Raw genomic sequence first — 18,837 nt, forward strand, 5'->3', positions numbered from 1 at the left:
TTAGTGTAGTTACTGAGTGGAGGAGTTGAGATTTTGGAACCCCAGTCTTCTGACTTCTGTCTGCTTCCAGTGGGTTTTTAGAGTCCCGTCTCCAAGAAAGATGGTAATATTCAATAGCCAGGCACACAGTTGGAGTACTCAATCAATCCAGTCAATTTGTTCATTTTAGACAAAGGACTTTGGTTATTATCTAAAAACATCTATTTCCCCACACTGCCCCCTAAGAACAGCATGGTGCTGTTTGTTTCTCGCTTCAGTGTCTACTTGAGTAGAGGACAAAAAAGGCATGGAGACACTGAAATAGCAACTGGAACTTTGAGAAATTGTTTTGAACTGGTGTCACTCGGTTCTCAGTTTATTTTAAGCCCAAAGAACTGCTGTAGTTTGTTTTTGGTGACAAAAATAGGCTATCTTTAACTATCTGCTTTAGCTTAGAGCACACCTGTTCTTTAAAAAAAAAAAAAAAAATACAATAGGCAACCCAAATCTATTTTTCAGAGAACAGAGAATTGCTCCGATCTTCACTGGGCCAACTTGTTCTCCTCTACCACCTAGTGATACTGAAATATCTTTGTAGGAACTCAGATTATTTCAGCTCGAGTCAGGGATCACCTCTACTTCCATAGAGAAAGGCCTTCTGAATACTTTTTATACAGTATTTGAGAGGAGGCTAACAGGTAAAAACTGACCCCCACAGCTCTGGAAAGTCCAGATTCAGTGGGTGTCGAACCAGGCAGGAATGTTTATAAACATTTCCTGGAACTAGTGGACCCTCCTCCCTGCTTAACGCCCCCTACTGCATTGGCCATTCAGCCTGAGAAGGCAACAGGCATTGACCCAGATTCATGCCTTTATAGGGCAAAAAGCTATGGTCTCAATTTATTTGGTGCCTATGAGGGGATGACATGCCTTTCTTTTCCCACCATGCAAGAGGGAGGGTTAGGGATGCTAGGAGACTTTGTGCTACTTCCTGGTTCATCCCTAAATAAAGATGCTCCAAGTTGGAGAGTGACCGGGTCATAGTACTAACTGCCAGCTTGAAGGAGACAAGGCTGAGCATTTGTGCTTTCATAATAGACTTTGCCAGTCAGAACAGATCCATCCCCAGGTTTTCTCTTGAACTTGGGCTTAGATTTTTTCAGAGCCAGAAGGGGGAGCACCAGTCAGCCAAGAATGCATTTGGGGCATGAGCGAGTAACTTAATTGAAAAGGTCCTTTTGAAGCTGTGTTGGAAATACGAGAGAATCATCACCAATCAGAAAGCTGTAATGTTGAATACAGAATGCAAGAAAACACTTTGGGGGAAAACTAGAGTAATGTAGTTTATGGAATCTTCTGGTTTTTCTAAGATTCCTACCAGTTACAGTTGGTTCAGGGTGTGCCACTCTACAACTTGGCAACCCATGTGTGTGACCCTCTAGGGCTTTGCTGCTATCAGTTTCACTCTCAAGAGGGAGAATTGCCCCGTTCAGAGGACACTGTCCCTGTTCCAGACTACGTCCTGTATGTGGCATTCCTCCTTAAAAACAGAAACGCAGACTGGAGTCTGTTTTTTATTTGCTTTATTAGGTATGTTACCAAGCATTTAAAAGGCTGTGCTAGGTGGTACAACTCCAATGACCACGTTTTCTGACCCTAAAATCTGGATAAGTAATTTGACATGGATAAGGGTATTTATGGAGACGGGGAGAGAATATTTGAAGTTGGCAGTTTAGGATCACTGAATAGCTGTACCTGCTGTTTCCATAGAAGATAGAATATTCTTTATCCAGAAAGAGTGTCTGACCCCTCTCCATTGAGGCTGTGGGAGACTTTTTTTTCTTTGTGACTCAGTTGGTTTTTATCTGATATCTAGATCACCTTTGCTTGCTGTAGACATATATCTTCTCTAATACCCATTAGATTGTAAGTTCATTGAGGGCGAGAGATGACTTCAGTATTAGCTCTGCTGCGAGTCTGTTAGGTGACCTTGGGTATAATTCATTAAAAAGGAAAAATGCCTAGATTCCTGCACACTGGAAACTTAGCCCATTAGGAAAATGGTCATATGTGTATGTAGATGACTATCCCTTGTTCAGTGCTCGCAGAGTGATACAGGGAATTCATGACGTCATCTGTTTTTTAAATCGGAGTCTGTGATGTACTACTCTCAGTATGAACATGACGTTCTGAACCTCACCTCACATCCTAGTAAGAGCAGCACAATGTTAGAAGACGAAAAAAATACTCTGGTACCCACAGAGATAGTCATCGTCTCAGCTAAACTTGAAAAAAAATATAAAGAAACATTGGCCTTGTGCATTATTGGAAACTGTTTTTGTTCAAGAAATTTATTGAGTGTCAATTGCACATCAGGCTCTGGAACCCAGTCATTTTACAGGCTGATAGAAGGGGTCCTTCTCTTGGCTGTTACTTATTCTTTGGCTGGCATTCTAATCATTTTCTTGCCCCGTGGACTTGGAGGAGCTGTGGAGTGGGCGTACTGTCCCATAAGCAGGAGTTTCCCCTTTATGCTCTTTTCTTGTTTCAGAAAGGCCGAGAGGCCAGAGGCAAATTCCAATCACCATTTCTCCCCAGTGCAAGACTGGCATAAGCTATTGGTTTATTTCTTTGTTTCCTTTGCCACCTGGTTAGTATCAAGACTAAGAATCAGGCATGTTTTTAAGGAAACTGTGAAGTAAAGAACAATGGACTATGTTATTTATTCAAAAAATATCTATCCAAAGGACAAGGTGAAGATGATTTGAGCTGACCCAGTCCTTTGTTTATGTCAGCGGTGTGTTTCATCATGGAGATAGTTATGTAGGGGAAGGAACATGGGGCTTGGACATTCATACATCACTGGCCTCTGAATCCTGGCTCTCTCAGTGCTGGGTGTGAATCTTTGTGAGCCTTTGTTTTCTCATCTGTAAAATGGGGTTAGTAACCCTTACCTCGAAGGGTGGTTGTGAGGTTTCAGATAACTGTGCAGAGCACCTAGCACAGTGTGTCTAGCACATGGCCACTCGTGATTAATCACTATTATTTTCCATTTTGGACCCAGTCAGACTCTAAACTTAGATGTGCAGATGTATAGTTTGTTCTCAGGGCTTGGTTTCCTCTGGCTAGATGCTTTTTTCAGTTCAGCCTGCTAATGAGTGAGCCCGAAAGAAGATAGATGTTGGGACGGTGTTGTTTTCTTCTCTCCAGGGACCTGCCGTTGAGAGTGCTCCACTGACTCCCTAATGAGTGACACATATCTGACCTGGGACTGAGACATCTGGCAGGCCACTCAGAAGAATGGCATTTCCATCTTGATGTGTGCCCAGTAACCCTTCAGATGCCTGAGGTGTTGCTTGCTTTGTCAACAATCTGGTCCAATTCTTGGCATGCACCACAAAGTCTGATTTCCTTCCTAGGAAGGTTTAGAATTAGTTGTGCAAGAGTCCCTGCCTGATTTTGTGACACCCTAGAGAGCCTTCAGTTATTTCAAGGAGGTATTTTGACATTCTGTAAAGCAGAGTTTGTTTAAATCTTAGGGAGAATGAGAATGAATATCCATGTCATTCAACAACGGGAGTTGATGCCGTTGCCAAAGCTTACTCTCTGTTTTGTAAGTTGAAGTGCTGAACTAGGTTAGATCTTATTAGACTCTTTGAGGTGAGAGGGATAAGAGCAGCTCTCTGGGACTTCCCTGGTGGCACAGTGGTTAAGAATCCGCCTGCCAGTGCAGGGGACACGGGTTCGAGCCCTGGTCCGGGAAGATCCCGCATGCTGCGGAGTAACTAAGCCTGTGCTCCACAACTACTGAAGCCCCCCGCGCGCCTAGAGCCCGTGCTCCGCAGCAAGAGAAGCCACCACAGTGAGAAGCCCGCGTACCCCAACGAAGAGCAGCCCCTGCTCGCCGCAACTAGAGAAAGCCCTTGTGCAGCGACGAAGACCCAACGCAGCCAAAAATAAATAAATTTTTTTTTTTTAAGTTATCTTTAAAAAAAAAAGAGCAGCTCTCTAATTTAGCCTTCCATCTGACAGCAGAATCTCCTTGACAATGAGTATGGCGGGTAGGTTGCAGCCTCTGCTTCGAATACTTACAGAGCAGTCCTTTCCTTTTTGAACAGCTGGGGGGTTTTTGTTTTTTAAATTTCTCTGGCCAAAATTGCCTCTTTGTCTTCCTCTTATCTCTCCCAACATGACTATACAAAATCATCTGCTCTCTTTTCATGAGATAGTCCTGTAGCTATTTGAAATAGCTGTCATCATGCCCCATTCTTCCCTTGCCCAGCTTAAAGATCCCTGGTATTTTATGTGGTCTTTATTACCTTTAGAAGTTCTTCAGATTGTCAGTGTACCCCCTTAATCATTTATTTAATCATCCATTTATTTATTCTGCATATCCCAGGAACTTTCAGAGGAAGGTAATGAACCATAGTGGTTAAGAACGCAGGTTTTGTAGTCAGAACTGACTTGGGCAAGTAACTGAATTTTTCTGGGATTCAGCTTCTTCATCTGTAAAATGGAGTTTTAACACCCATATCTACAGATCTGTTGTGAATCTGGAATGAAATAATACATATAAAGAACTTAAGCAAGGATCCGGTGCTTAGTAAGTATTCAGTTGATGGAGGCTGAATTTTCTAGCTCACTTAGACTGTTAGAACACACCTCATCATCTTGCTCTAGTATTGAGAGGGTGGAGGAAGCATGAGATTAAAATTTATTGTCTGTTTACTAGAACTATGGTCAGAAGGCATTATAGTGATTGCAAGTAGCTTCCTGGTAGCTCTCTTAAAGTTCCTTTTTTTTTTATTCCATAACAGCAGTTTATTTGGAAGCTTCAAGGTTTTATTGAAGAACAATGCTATTGTTAGTTTTGCCTGGCAAATGCTGCCTGGTTGGGGTTGGCCAAAAGAATGTCGCTTAAATCCGGATGGTCTTCCTTGTGTGTTCAGATTCTTCAGCTGACAGTTTAAATGGTATGGCATTTTTAAGGGAGAGCCTCACTTGATACATTGTTACGGGTTGCTACCGGTGTGTAACAATGGAAAACACTCAGCCCTTCTCACATTGTTGGGCAACTACTGCACTCTAGGCACTGAGCCACTTCCAGTACATCGTATCATTTCACCCTCAGGACCACCTCGTGAGGAGGGTGCTGTCCCCAAGGTGCTAAATTACTTGACCAAAGTCACAGAACTTCTCAGTCAGGATTCAAACCCAGGTCTGTTAGATTTGAAAGCTTAAATTCTTTATGTTGTATTTCTTGTAAGTAGAAGATGCTAGGGAGAGTCTAGATTGGTTAAATTATTTCACGTCAAGATAAAACATTAATTTGCTTTTCCATACTTCTTTGGTAAAAAGTGTGAAATCAGAGCCTGTTTGCCTCAGGCAGTCTGCACAGGGGAGAGAGAAGCAGCCACTCCCTGCAGCCTGAGAGGCTGTGTCACTGGTTTTACCAGGAGCAGGCATGTCGCAGTGACAGGCTTTGTGGAGGGCATGTTCTTCTCTGGGACCCTCGGATCCATTCACACTGCATTACAGTCCTCCACACCAGATCAGTTAGCAGGCTTTGTGAGGACTGGATCATCTTTGCCTTTGGGTTGTCATTTCAGATAGTGTCAACCAGCAGTCCAGACATGGCCTCGTTCCTTCTTTCATGTACAGTTTATTCTCAGCTGTTTTTTTTTTTTTTTTTTCCACTTGTTTGCACAGGAAGTCCTCAGCGAATTTCAGACTAAACAGGAAGTGATTTGTTCTCATATAAAGGGGGTACCAAAAGGAATGAGGATGAGCAGGATAAGGAAAGGGAATTGTTGACCCTGACCTCGAAGCTAGTTAGCTGTCCTCTTTAGTGGATTTTATGCAGAGATCCCTAAATACTTTTAAGTTCTAAGTGGGGCATATTTTTAAATAAACCTGCCCTTCTAAATTAGTCTCATTAACTTGCAAATGAAACTGAATTGCTGGAGACACACGTGGGTCCATTTACCTTGATTCTGTTCGGTTATCCTCCTCTTTAGTAGATATTTTAACAAAAGCCCAACATTTTAGGTGTATTTCTGTAGCTTTAGGAAATTTACCATCGGTTTAGAGCATTTTTTCCTCCTCATTGATCTTCAAAATAAAAGGATTGAATAAATTTGGAGCAAAATATCTCAATAATGTTTATGAGCGTGGGCTTTGGAGACAGACCCTCCTGGGTTTGAATCCCAGCACTGTCACTTGTTAGTTGTGTCATGTGAGACATTTTTCCTTGGTAAAATGGAATGCCATAAGGTTTAATAGAAATAACATCTGGGGCTGGCTTGGTACGTAGCAGCTCGCAAGTAGTTGTTGCTGCTGCTACTCCTACTACATGAGGAAGGTGACAGCTAGGAAGGAAAAGACAAAGAATTATCTTATTTGTCATGTCTGATTAGTTGGTTTTACCCTTTCTTAATGCAGAAGCCATTGGGAATTAACCCCAGGCTGATGTATCAAAGGGAATTCTTCTCTTGGGCTTTCAGCAGAATGCATGCTCTCTTTTCTCGAAGGAGGAAATTATTAGTTTTCAATTCCACTTTTTTAATCTTTTAAAAAGATTTTAGCCATCCTTGAGTGTATAATATCTATTATCTGTATGGAATGTTTGGAAATTTTCCTGTTTACTCCATTGTACCCCTGATAAAGGATGTTGGACAGTCATCTCATTGCTATTAAATAAACATGGCCTGCTTCTTATAAACACCTTTGTTCTGATAATGCAGTTTCACACCCAAGGTGTGACTATGTGGCAACTTGCCGGCATCTTGTGTGATACTTGGAAGAATGAGATGAGTAAGTGGGTCTCTTTATCCTGCTTGGAATCTTTGTAACAGTTTCCACACCACTGAGAGTTCGCCTCTGGAAGCCTTACTGATGTTTGAGTTGTATGTTGAGAATCACTTTGTTTTTGTGCTTTCTTTTCTCTTTCCTGGACAGAAACCAAAGCCCAAACCCCGGCCATCCATCACAAAGGCGACCTGGGAGAGTAACTATTTTGGGGTGCCCTTAACAACCGTGGTGAGTCCAGAGAAACCGATTCCTGTATTTATCGAGCGATGTATTGAGTACATTGAAGCCACAGGTAAGTGTTACCTCAGAGCCGATTACAGCTTTCACTGTTTACAGGACACTTTCTAGAGGCTAAGCCATCTGGAGGTTCTGGAATTATTTCTTGTTTCCGTGAGATGCTTTCTGGGAAGGAGCTGAGTAATCCCAACAGCTGTCAGACTTGTGGATCCTCCATCTTCATGTAGTTTTGAGGCTGTCGTGCAAGATACGTTAGGCCTTTCAGTGTATGGGAGCAGTCCTGTTGTCAGGACTGCAGTTGTGGCTGGTTCGAATACCCTTTCTGTGCTCCCGCAGCTCCCTGTCATAGCATGCAGCCTGTTTGTCCCCTACAGGTCTCTCAGCAGGGAAAGGGTTTTATTTATCAGTGACTTCAGCGCTGTACTGGACCCAAATGGTAACACATTTTGGTTTAATAAAAGGAATGTGTAGATGGCCATCGATCAGGTGCCTGAAATTCATATATTGATAGAATTTTTTTCCTGCAGTAAAAAACCAGCTAAGATGCTTAGATATCATCTAGTCAAGCAGCTGCATTTCAGTTCCATTGGCAACTTGGTGTTATCACAAAAGCCGACTGTCTTAAAATTTTCTGTATTGCTCTTGAAATGTTAAAATTTTACCTGTGTTAAAAACATTTATTTTGTTCATTTAGAGGTCCCGTAATGTGTCTCCTTGGCATTTCTTTTTCTTTTCTTTTTTTTTTTTTTTTTTTCCTTTTTGGCCATGCATGGCTTGTGGGATCTTAGTTCCCTGACCAGGGATTGAACCCAGGCCCCGGCAGTGGAAGCTCAGAGTCCTAACCACTGGACTGCCAGGGAATTCCCATCCTTGGCATTTCTTTTGTAACCCCCGGACCTTCCAGTTTCATGTCATTGTTTCCCTTGATTTTCTCCTGGATACTTTCAAAGCTGATGAGCTTTGAGGAGGTGGTATAGTGGGCACATGGTTTTGTGGACCCTTGAGCATTAAGAGGTGAGCTCAAGGATATAGGCTGCTACTAATTTGAAACCAAGGTAGGGATTATAACCTCCCTATGTGTTCTTTCTAATTCCGGTATCACCTGCAATGATATTAAGTATTGTGTGGTGTGGACAGCCTACCAAACTCTGCTAATAATTTCAGCAGCATCATGTTAAGCTGAGTGGTGGTGTTCATATTTACTCAGGATGTGCCAGATCTGGGGAAATGGGTTTCAAATTGAAGCTCTCTAAAGACTCTGTAGTTACCTCCAGGGTTTTCTCAGTAGCACACCAGGAGTGAATCACAGTAAGCGCTTGGCATAATCATAGCAGATCTGTAGTTTGTTTAGGCCATCTGTACCCAAAGCCTTTTGTCAGTGTCCATCTTCTTGACATTGGTTTTATATCAGTTTCTTCCTGGCACCTCTGCCTTGGGCAAGGAGGAAATCTTCAGGAAGCAAGTTTGAGTGATTCAAGCCTCTCCTTGTTGACCTAGCACTTCTGAGAGATAGTTTATATCATTTGGGGGGTCCCTAACTTTATTTTGAAGTGATTTCAGATTTATAGGAAAGTTACCAAAGTTTTAAGTTGTAAGAAATTGAAAGTTATAATTCCCAGGTTCCTTAAATGTTAACATTTTACCACATTCCCTGTATCGTGTGTGTGTATCTTTTTTTCTGAAATGTTTGGAAGTTGCAGATATGATGCACCTTTACTTCTAAATACTTCAGTGGGTATTTACTAAAAACATTCCCTTTATGTAAGCACCATGCAGTTATCAAAATTAAGACATTGACATTGACCCAATACTAACCTATCTAATCTGTAGACGTTTTCATTTCATCATTGGTCACATTAACATCCTTTAATAGCAAAAGACAAAATTTTTTTTGGTCCAGGAGCTAATCTCAGACCACATTAAATGGTACATTTAATTATCAAGTCTCTTTAGTCTCCTTTAATTAGAACAGTTCAGTTTATCTGTTTTTCATGGTCTTGATAATTTTAAAAAATACAGGTCAGTTATTTTGTAGGAGGTTCCTCAACTTGGATTTTTTTTTTTATGTTCATGATTAGGTTCATGTTTGCACTTGTGGCAGTAACAGCAGGGAAGCGAGGCTGTGTCCTTCTCGGTGCATCATACCAATTGACATGCGTTGTCAGTTTGTCCCATCACTGGAGATTTTCTCTTTGATCCCTTGATTAAGGTAGTGGTGTCTGCCAAGCTTCTCCACTGTAAAGCTACTCTTCCCCCATTGTATGAATAAGTATTTTGTAGGGAAATGCTTTCAGACTGTGTAAGTATCTGTTTTCTCCTAATATTTTCACCCACTAGTTTTAGCATCCATTGATGATTCTTCCCTGAGACAATGATCACCCTAATTCCTTCTTCATTTATTAGTTAGGATTCTCCTGTCAGGGTGAGCTTCCCTTTTCAGTGGACTCCTTGACTGGCTCACCTGTGGTAGCACCAAATGCCTGAATTTTACCCGCATGCCCTCTCGCTGAGCACATCTGTGGGCTTGATCTACCATACCCACCTTGCTTCTCTGACTCTTAGACTGCGATTAGCTTTTTATTATATCCACTGCCTGTCTTCTACCTGTGCTTCTACAGGTGTTCTTCTACCTGTGAATCCTTTCAGGTGCGAAGACCTCTTCAACCCTACCCCCAGTTCACCACCAGCCACTACTGAGCTGCTGCTTCTCTTAAAGTTCTGTTAGATTGAACCACTGCTCACCCTGACACCCAAAAGCTTGGAACTTCAGGGTCCTCTCTGACTCATCTAATCAGTTCCCAAGTGTGTCACTGTCTTTTGTCATCTCTTGGCTCTGTCTCCTCCACTTCATTTCCACTGCCCCACTGTCACCCTCCTTCTCAGTCCATCCTGATTACGTGGTGTTTCCTCTACTATAAACCTCTTCTTGCTTCCTCACTGCCTACCAGATGCCTGCGCACTCTCGACTCCTCCCTCCTACATGCACTACTGCAGTACTGTTATGCTGTGGTTGTCTGCCTGCCTTCTCTCCCTCCCTCCGACCCTCCCTCCCCATTCTTCCTGTTTTATACTACCACAGGCATTAATTTTAAAATTGTTTTACAAGAATACACACCATGTATTAGAAGGATATGGCCAGAGCAGAATTTCTTTGTATTTCTCTGCTTTGCATATACCCTTCGTGTGGTTTGAAATGTGTCCCACGTTCCTCCTTGCCTCTGGAACTTGTCCTCATTCTTCAGGACTCTTCCACCCCCAGCAGCACTTTGAATGTAACCTTCCTGGTAGTTCTTCCTGGCACATTTCAATCCTGAGAACAGGATTCTCTGTTCCCCTTGTCTCGGAGAACCTGGCACACAATACACATTAGTTGTTGATGGAATGATTGGTTTTCAACCTGGAGTACCTTAATTCCATTGTTTTCTTCTTCTTTCTTTCCTTTTCCTTTTAAATTCTGGTCATATGCTTCCCCTCATTGGCATTAGTTTGTACTTTTATAGAATTTCAGGAAAATAATTAGGTGTGGTATCTGCGAGTTTAATGTGTATGTTGGGGGCAGTTGTCTTTTGTGTACTCAGTTTCCTAAAAGAACTTGTTTTCCTCTTCATAAAATTAAAGCATGTTCATTGTAGAAATTCAACAAAAGGCAAAAACTGAAAAAGAATTTAAAGATTCATTATCTTCCACTTAATGAAAACCACTGTTGATATTTTGATGTATTTCCTTATAGTCTTATTTCTCTGCATGTGTATAGGTTTTTAGTTTTACGTAATTCAGAATATGTGGTATTATAGTTCTCAAAAAATTTTTAGCATCACTCAGATGAGGCTAAAGAGCCCTGAGTTTACCAGCTTACCTACTCCCGTTTTCCTGTAGGAGAAAGAACTCAGTAACTAAGAGTTATGTTGGAGGACCATTTTTTGAGAACCATTACCTTTTAAACCAGACATTATTTTGTGACCATGTTGCCCTGTCATTAAATACTCTGTCAAAATATGACTTTTAATTGCCGTACAATGTTCCATTAAATGGCTGTATCACAGATTATTTAACCATTCCCCGTTCTTAGGCCCCTGTAGCATTTTTCTCCTGAGTACTTAAAATAAAACAGATTCACTAGGAGAGGCATTTGGGAAGAGTGATATAGAGCTTCAGGTCTGCAATTAGACCGCATTTAGAATCTTTGTTCTGCCATTTGCTCATCTGTAAACTGAGGGTGATGACAGGGCCTGCCTGCTTGGGCTGCCAGGGTTCAGGGGGACTTGCGCGTGGGGCGCCGAGCGTGGCGCCTGGCACGCGGAAGTGCTCAGTGCGTGCTGGTCGTCGCGGTCAGCTTCCCCCGTGGTACATTCGGTCTTCCTTCCTGTTGCCGGTCAGACTTTACCGAGTTATGACCTTTTTCTTTTCTCCCTAACTTTTAAATTTGAAAGTGGCCAAATCCATTGAAAGAGTACTACAGGAGTCACCCAGTGTTCACCAGTGGTTAACATTTTGCCACATTTGCTCTTTCTCCCCACAATTTGTATTGTTGTTAAACCATTTGAAAGTGAGCTGCGGACACCTTGTCACTTTACTTCTAAAAATCTCAGCATATATCCCTAAGCTTAAGGACTTTCTCCTCTGTAACTACAATAACATCATCACTTTTAAGAATATTAGCATAATTCAAGAGCATTTCATATAGATCTGTGTTTAGATGTACGCAATTGACTTAAAACTGTCTCTTACAGCTGAGTCTTTTGTTCTAGGATCCAGTCAGTATTCACAGTGCATTTAGCTGTTGCCTCCTTAGTCCCTTTCAGTCGAGAACAGTTCTCTCTGCCTTTTTATTTTAGTGATGACCTTTTTTGAAGAGTCTAGACAGTTGTCGTATAGACTGTACCCTTGTGTGGCGTGCTGTCTGTTCCTCTCCAGTGTCCTCAGCCTCCTTGTGACACCACCCGTAGCCACCTCCTCATGTGGCTCCCGTCTGAGCCGAGGGCTGGGGCTGCAGACACGGTGCCCGGGGCAGCAGGACTGCCGCCTCCCTCCCTGGACACAGCACGTCTGTGAACTGGGCATCGGGACTCTCTGAGATTCTGGTGACTGGCTGGATGAATTAGTCAGTCAGGTGTTTTCCCCACCTCTGGCTGCTTTCTGCTGAACTTGTGCTTTTCTTAGGGAAAGCCTGTGCTGCCACCTGACTGCCCCATCCCATCTCTCCCTCTCTTACTCAGGGTGGAATTGCCACATGACCCAGTTTCCATGTGGTAGTCCAGACAGTCACTTCTAACCAATTAGAGATGATATTCCAAATAAAACTTGTTCGTCAGGACTGCCCCACGCAGTTCAAAGTCAGAAGTCATTGTGTCCCTGTTTTTGTGTCCCTCTCATGCACCTTGGCACTGTGCTCATCCTGGCAAATAAAATATTGCATCATCACTTTCAAGGGCAGTGCTTGGGAGTTCATAGTCCTGCCAGCCGTGGTTAGGCCTTCCATGCCTCAGGGCCTGTGTTGCTACCCACCTGCCGCTTCACAGCCAGTGTCACAGTAGAAACCGAACCAAAACCTTGCAGCAGAGAGGAAATGGTGTGACCATTATGAATTGGGACGACTTAAACCATCCCATCACCTTAAAAATATTTTTTCTGGGACTTCCCTGGCAGTCCAGTGGTTAAGACTCTGTGCTTCCAATGCAGGGGGCACCGGTTCAGTCCCTGGTCAGGGAATTAAGATCCCGTGTGCCGCGCAGCACAGCCAAAAATGTAAAAAAAAAAAAATCTTATTATAAGAGTAATATACTTGTTCACTGTAAAAAATTTAATCATTATAAACATAGGTAGATGTTATATAGGTATGTAACAAAGTGAAAGTCCCTTATAATCCCAAGTCTCCAGAAGTAATCTGCGTTAATAGTTGGATTATGTTTTCTGCTAATGCCGTCCCCCAAAATGTTTAAAAGCATGAGATCATGTACTACTGTTCCACAGCTTGTTTTTTGTTTGTTTTAATTTAACACTGTGTATCTTGTGCATCATCTTTTAAAATTTCATCTCCAGGCCAACTGCATTTTAACCTTTGACCTGAGAAGAGGGTGGCAAGAGTTGGGCTCAAAGGGGGTCTCTGGGAGTATGGGAGGAGAAGCTTTGTTTGCAGCCCGTTCTGCCTTCCAGGGGTGGCAGGTTCCTGTCCCATGTTTTGTGAGTAAATTGCTGACTCCTCCTAAACACGAGTCACAAAGAAAGGATTGCTGCCTTCTTGCCTCAAAATGTGCTGCTCCTGCTATTACCAGGACTCTGTTGGAGCTCCTCCCCCATATTCTTAGGTTGGCTCATAACATTGTGGGTGGAGATTGGTTCTAGTTTGCACCTGTTTTTTGTTTGTTTTTTTAAAATTTTTTAAAAAATTATTTATTTTTGGCTGTGATGCATCTTCGTTGCTGCGCGCAAGCTTTCTCTAGTTGCAGAGAGCGGGGACTACTCTTCGTTGTGGTGCACGGGCTTCTTATTGCGGTGGCTTTTCTTGTTGTGGAGCACAGGCTCTAGGCGCGGTGGGCCCAGTAGTTGTGGCTCGCGGGCGCTAGAGCGCAGGCTCAGTAGTTGTGGCGCACGGGCTTAGTTGCTCCGCTGCATGTGGGATCTTCCGGGACCAGGGCTCGAACCCCATGTCCCCTGCATTGGCAGGTGGATTCTTAACCACTGTGCCACCAGGGAAGCCCCTGCACCTTTTTTTTTTCCTGAGCTTTCTGACCAGTTCATTTATCTTTTTTCCATGTTTTCTAAAATTGGAATGTGTTCAAGAAATGACCAGTAGGTAGAACAGCTTTCAGATTGATTTGCAGATGCTTTTAGCCCAGCCCAGGCCCAGGGACAGACTCTGTGCTTTCTGTGCTAATAGGATATTAGATTTTCACTTTCTCAGCTCTGGTTACATGGGAAGGCTGGAAAAGGGCATGTAACTACTGCAGCTGCTCTGGGGTCACCATGGCAGCAGGGTGGGAGGACTGACTGGGGGTCAGATTTGACTTTGTGTTTCTGGTTAGAAAGCTTTTTCTTCCGGTTTTCATCCATGTGGAGAATTGGTCAGGGCAGTAGAGTCACTGCTCCCCTTCGACAGCAGCATGGCTCCTCAGTGAAGGGGAGCGGGGAGCATTGGCCACAGGCTCCTCTGAGATCTCTGATGTGTGGCAGGAAGTAGGAGTATTCAGTTCTGGACAGTTTATCTCACTGGAGTTGGGGTGAGGCTCACTTTTAGAGCCTACTCACAGTCCTCCTGAGAATAATTTCTCAGGATAAGTATGCTATCTTTACACCTCACTACGGTCACAAAACTAAGGTTTTATACCCCGAGTCTCTGGGCCAATTTTGAGTCAACGCTTCCTTCTCGAAGTTGGGGGGAAGTATCCACGTCCTACAGCGTAGAAACTCCCTGAAGGAGCTTCTTCCAAGTGTCACTCCTCCCCATCCCAGAAGGTCTAGTATCCTGGAGGCTGAATGGCTACTGCCCTGCTCATCTGGGCTCTGCTGCATGTATTCCCCAGGCCCGCAGCCTCACTTGTCAGCCATTTAACTAAGAATAGCATTCTCTAGGAATGATTTCTTTGAATAATGTGTGAGACCAAACCTCCTTGCTCCCTCTTTCTGTGATTTTTAACCTTTTTCTTTTGGCAGTGAGAGGGGGCAGGGTGACAGTGGCAAAAATCATTTCACATCCAGACATCCTTTTCTTAATTGCTTTGCTTACTGAGAGGTGACCAATCCCCAGCACCTCTAGCAAGTGCCACAGAGGGCTGAGAATAGGAATTGTTCCCAGGGAGAAGTAGTTTCATTTGGACAGAAGGCCCCTCTTTTGCATCTTAAATTACAATGTATTCAGACCATACCATATAAATAATTGGTAGGCCATGGTTTTGTTAGTGCATCTTACTTTCTGTTGGTCCCTGTAGAGTGAAAAACTCCCTGTAGTCAAGGAGACCTGCAGCTGTTTAAAATAATAATGCCAAAGATGGTCTGCCATCACGTTAACTTTCCCCATTTTCTATTCCTGACACATTTATTGAGTGCTTGCTATGATCCCAGCATTGTACTGGGCACTTGGCATGTGTGATCTCATTTCACAAGAGATTGTTTTGTTGCTGTAAGAAGCCAGATGTGGCAAGGTGGCCCTTGGGAGGCAGTCAGGGTACATCACGGTCTTTTATCACTGTAGGGAGGACCTCGGTGTCAATAAAGTGCAGGGTTGGCTTGGCTGGAGAGAAGGTGGCAGCATTTATCTTCTCTTCCCCTGCTCTCTGGGAGGAATCCTACCCCACAGTCTGGTAACAGAAGCAGGACCCTGCCTTTCAAGGCAGTGCCTACCTGGGCACAACATTGCCCCTGAGATTCACATTTATTTTCAAAAGCCCTTTGCTGGAGGGCCTGGAATCGAACCACACTACCCTGCATTGGGGTTTCAGTGCCTGCACTTAGCAGGCTTTGTATTGCAAGAGGGACTTTTTCTTTCTTTCTTTCTTTCTTTCTTTTTTTTTTTAAGATTTTTTTTTTGATGTGGACCATTTTTAAAGTTTTTATTGAATTTGTTACAGTATTGCTTCTGTTTTATGTTTTGGTTTTTTGACCACAAGGCATGTGGGATCTTAGCTCCCCAACCAGGGATCAAACCCACACTTCCTGCATTGGAAGGCGAAGTCTTAACCACTGGACTGCCAGGGAAGTCCTGAGAGGGACTTCTTCTGTCTGCCTTCCAGGGGCACTCCTTGATGGGCAGCAGAATCAGGTCAAGCTTGACCTCTCATCTCTGATGGAGTGGGAAAATCCAGATACAGCACTGAGTGGTTGTAGAAAGAAAGAAATGTCCTGATAAGTCGTTAGTAGGTTTAAAAATATTTAGCTTACCATCTTTTGGGGGGGGGGGGATGGTTGGATGCCAGATTCCATTCATTCAGCAGATATTTATTGGATTAATTTATTAATATATTAATTAATGCTAGGCATTGTGTTGAACTAAAGTTGCCCTCATGATGACCAGGGGTGAGGGAAATAGACATAATCACACGAATGAATAATTAATTCAGGCAAGGAACATTATTGGATTTTAAAAATCAATGGAGAATAAAACGACTGACAGGACCAAGTGACGGTATGGAGCAGTTAGAACCCTCACCGCTGCTGTTCAGGTGAATAAACAAACTGGTCCATCCACGCCCTGGAATACTACTCAGGGGCCAAAAGGAATGAATTACTGCTACACACAGCAACATTGTCAGGTCTCAGAATCATTATATGCTGAGAGTGATAGAAGCCAGACACAGAAGACTACAAATTATGATTCCATTTATACATGGCTCTGGAAAATGCAAACTAATATATAGTGACAGGAGGCAGGTCAGTGGTTATGGTTGCCTAGGAGCTGGGAGTGGCAAGAAAAATTGCTTGCAGAGGGGCATGGGAAAACTTTTGGGGGTGATGGAAATATTCCATATCTTGATTGTGGTGATGATTTTACTCATGTACTCATACTTCAAAATTACCAAACTGTATGCTTTTAATGGATACAGTTTATTGTATATAAATTATGCTTCAATGGTTAATTTTTTAAAAATCACTGAGGAAAGGTGTTGAGGGAACTTGATATTTGCATGGTCTCAGAATACCACCCAGCACATTAATTACTAATTACAAAGGAGAAATGTACCTTTATAATGGAGAGATATGGGGGTTACCACCTTAACAAAAGGTGATCAGGACTGGCACCCCCAGTAGCTGTTCAGCCTAACATTATGTGCCTTGTTGCCAAAAATATTTAATCTGAATCTTATCATGAGTAGATAATCAGACAAATCCAGAATGGGATACATTTTACAAGACAGCTGGCCTGGACTCAATAAAAAGGTCAGTGTCCTGAAAAAGAAAAAAGTTTGGGGGCCTAGTGCAACTTCTGTGTTTATAACCCGAACCCCTTTCCCATTCAAGTAGCCAGGTGTTAAGTCCATGAGCTTTTGAGTCACCTCTAGTGTCCTGACTTTCCCACGCAGTAGCTGGCCTTAAACTGTCTAAGCCTCATTTTCCTGTTCCTTCAAATTGGGAATAAAAATAATAGCTCTTTCAAAGGGAATTTTTTAGAATTAAATGAACTCCTGTTTGTAATGTTCTTAGCATAATGCCTAATACGTAGTAATCACTCAGTCCATGTTGGCCATTATTTTGGTGGCTCATGTTACTGATTTACTGCGGTTGTGGAAATCCAAATAGGACACTTACCCAGAACAGTAATGGATGACATTAGACAATGTCTGTAGGCAGGGTTTTTTTTTTTGTTTTTTGTTTTTAACCAGGTGAGGAGGCAACAGAATCAAACGTTTTATTTTTTTTTTAATTTATTAAAAAAAATTATTTATTTTTGGTCACATGGCCTGCAGGATCTTAGTTCCCTGACCAGGGATTGAACCCGCGCCCTCAGCAGCGAAAGCATGGAGTCCTAACCACTGGACCGCCAGGGAATTCCCTGTAAGCAGTTTTTAAAAACTTCTCATTGAAGTATAGTATCCATTAAGAAAAGTGCACTCATCATAAGTACAGCTCAATGAATAGCCACTAACTGAATACACCTGTATAACCAGTACCCAGACCAAGAAACAGAAGATGACCAGCTGCCTGCAAAACTTACTACCCTGGCTTCTGCCCCTGGCTTCTGACAGTTACAGAATAGTTTTGCCTGCTTTTGTACTTTAATAATGGACTCATACCAAATGCATAGTTGTGGTCTAGCTTCTTTCACTCAGCATTATGTCTGTGACGTTCATCTGTAGGTGGATCTGTAAACTCCCTCGTGGTTGTGTGATTCATTCATTCTCATTGCTGTATACTGTTCCATCATGTGACTAGTCCACAATTTATTTATTCATTCTACTCTTCCTGGATATTTGGGCACTTTCCAGTTTGGGGGCTGTTACGAACAGTGCTGCTGTGAACATTCTTGTACATGAATATTGGTGCCTGTATGTGCACTCATCTACTTCAGGTATATACCCAGGAGGGAGGTAGTTTTTAATAATGAATTTTAACATGTTGAACATGTTGGTTTAAAAGATGTCTTGAAGCACATATTAGTTCCTGAAGGGGCAATAAGTCTATGAGGCTGCGAGCTAAAGCAGTAAGAGGATCTCTGCTACCTATTTATGGCTTTGTGTTTCCTATCTTTTAAGGGGTAAGGGGTCGTTCTGGCAAGGGTGTATGTGGGTACACAGAGCTGTGTCATACATTATTTTAGCAGCTAGATCATTCCCGTTTGCGAAGTGTGCCTGGCTGGAAGAATCTTGAATTCTTCCAATACCTTGTGGTGTAGCCCTTTTCTTTGCTGGGGCTCTCCTCGTGGTTCCGAGTTGAGACTGTGGTTAGCACAGATCTTGATAACCCTGTGGTGTTTACTTGATGGGCTGTCATGGGGCATTGCTCCCTGATTCAGTTTTGGCCATTTGTAGCACAGATAAATAGGTGTTCTTATTGACACCTACCAGTGAGACTCTAAAATGAAAGGTTCAACCCTGTGGGCAGTTTGTGAGGGGAGGAAGGGTGAGGCAGAGTCTGGAAGCGAAGCTCTTCCCCCAGTGTGTCTGAGTGTGAGTGTGGAGCCCTGCAGCCGTGGCTGGAGATCAGCTTGTCTGCTTTGTTCGCAGGTCAGAGGTGACCCACGGCTCCTCTGCGCAAATGGAAGCCCTCTGTAAAAATGCTCTCTGACAGAATACTTAGAGCTGTGACCTTCTTCCTGATGGAGCTCGTTTGCCCGGGGAAATGAGCAGAGTGCTTTCTGCGTGGCAGATTTACATTTCACCA

At 43.0% G+C, this 18,837-nt stretch overlaps 1 protein-coding gene across 2 annotated transcripts in view; it reads left to right on the forward strand.

Annotated features, from left to right (window-relative positions):
- The window catches only part of ARHGAP35 (Rho GTPase activating protein 35), a 120,729-nt gene that overhangs the window by 52,607 nt on the left and 49,285 nt on the right, over positions 1 to 18,837 (forward strand). For both annotated transcript variants that reach the window (XM_057534437.1, XM_057534438.1), the window contains exon 3: positions 6,937 to 7,081. In XM_057534437.1, coding sequence (XP_057390420.1) covers positions 6,937 to 7,081 — 145 coding nt within the window. The remainder of the gene's footprint in view (positions 1 to 6,936; positions 7,082 to 18,837) is intronic.

The sequence above is a fragment of the Balaenoptera acutorostrata genome, chromosome 19, assembly GCF_949987535.1.
Source record: "Balaenoptera acutorostrata chromosome 19, mBalAcu1.1, whole genome shotgun sequence".
NCBI lineage: Eukaryota > Metazoa > Chordata > Mammalia > Artiodactyla > Balaenopteridae > Balaenoptera > Balaenoptera acutorostrata.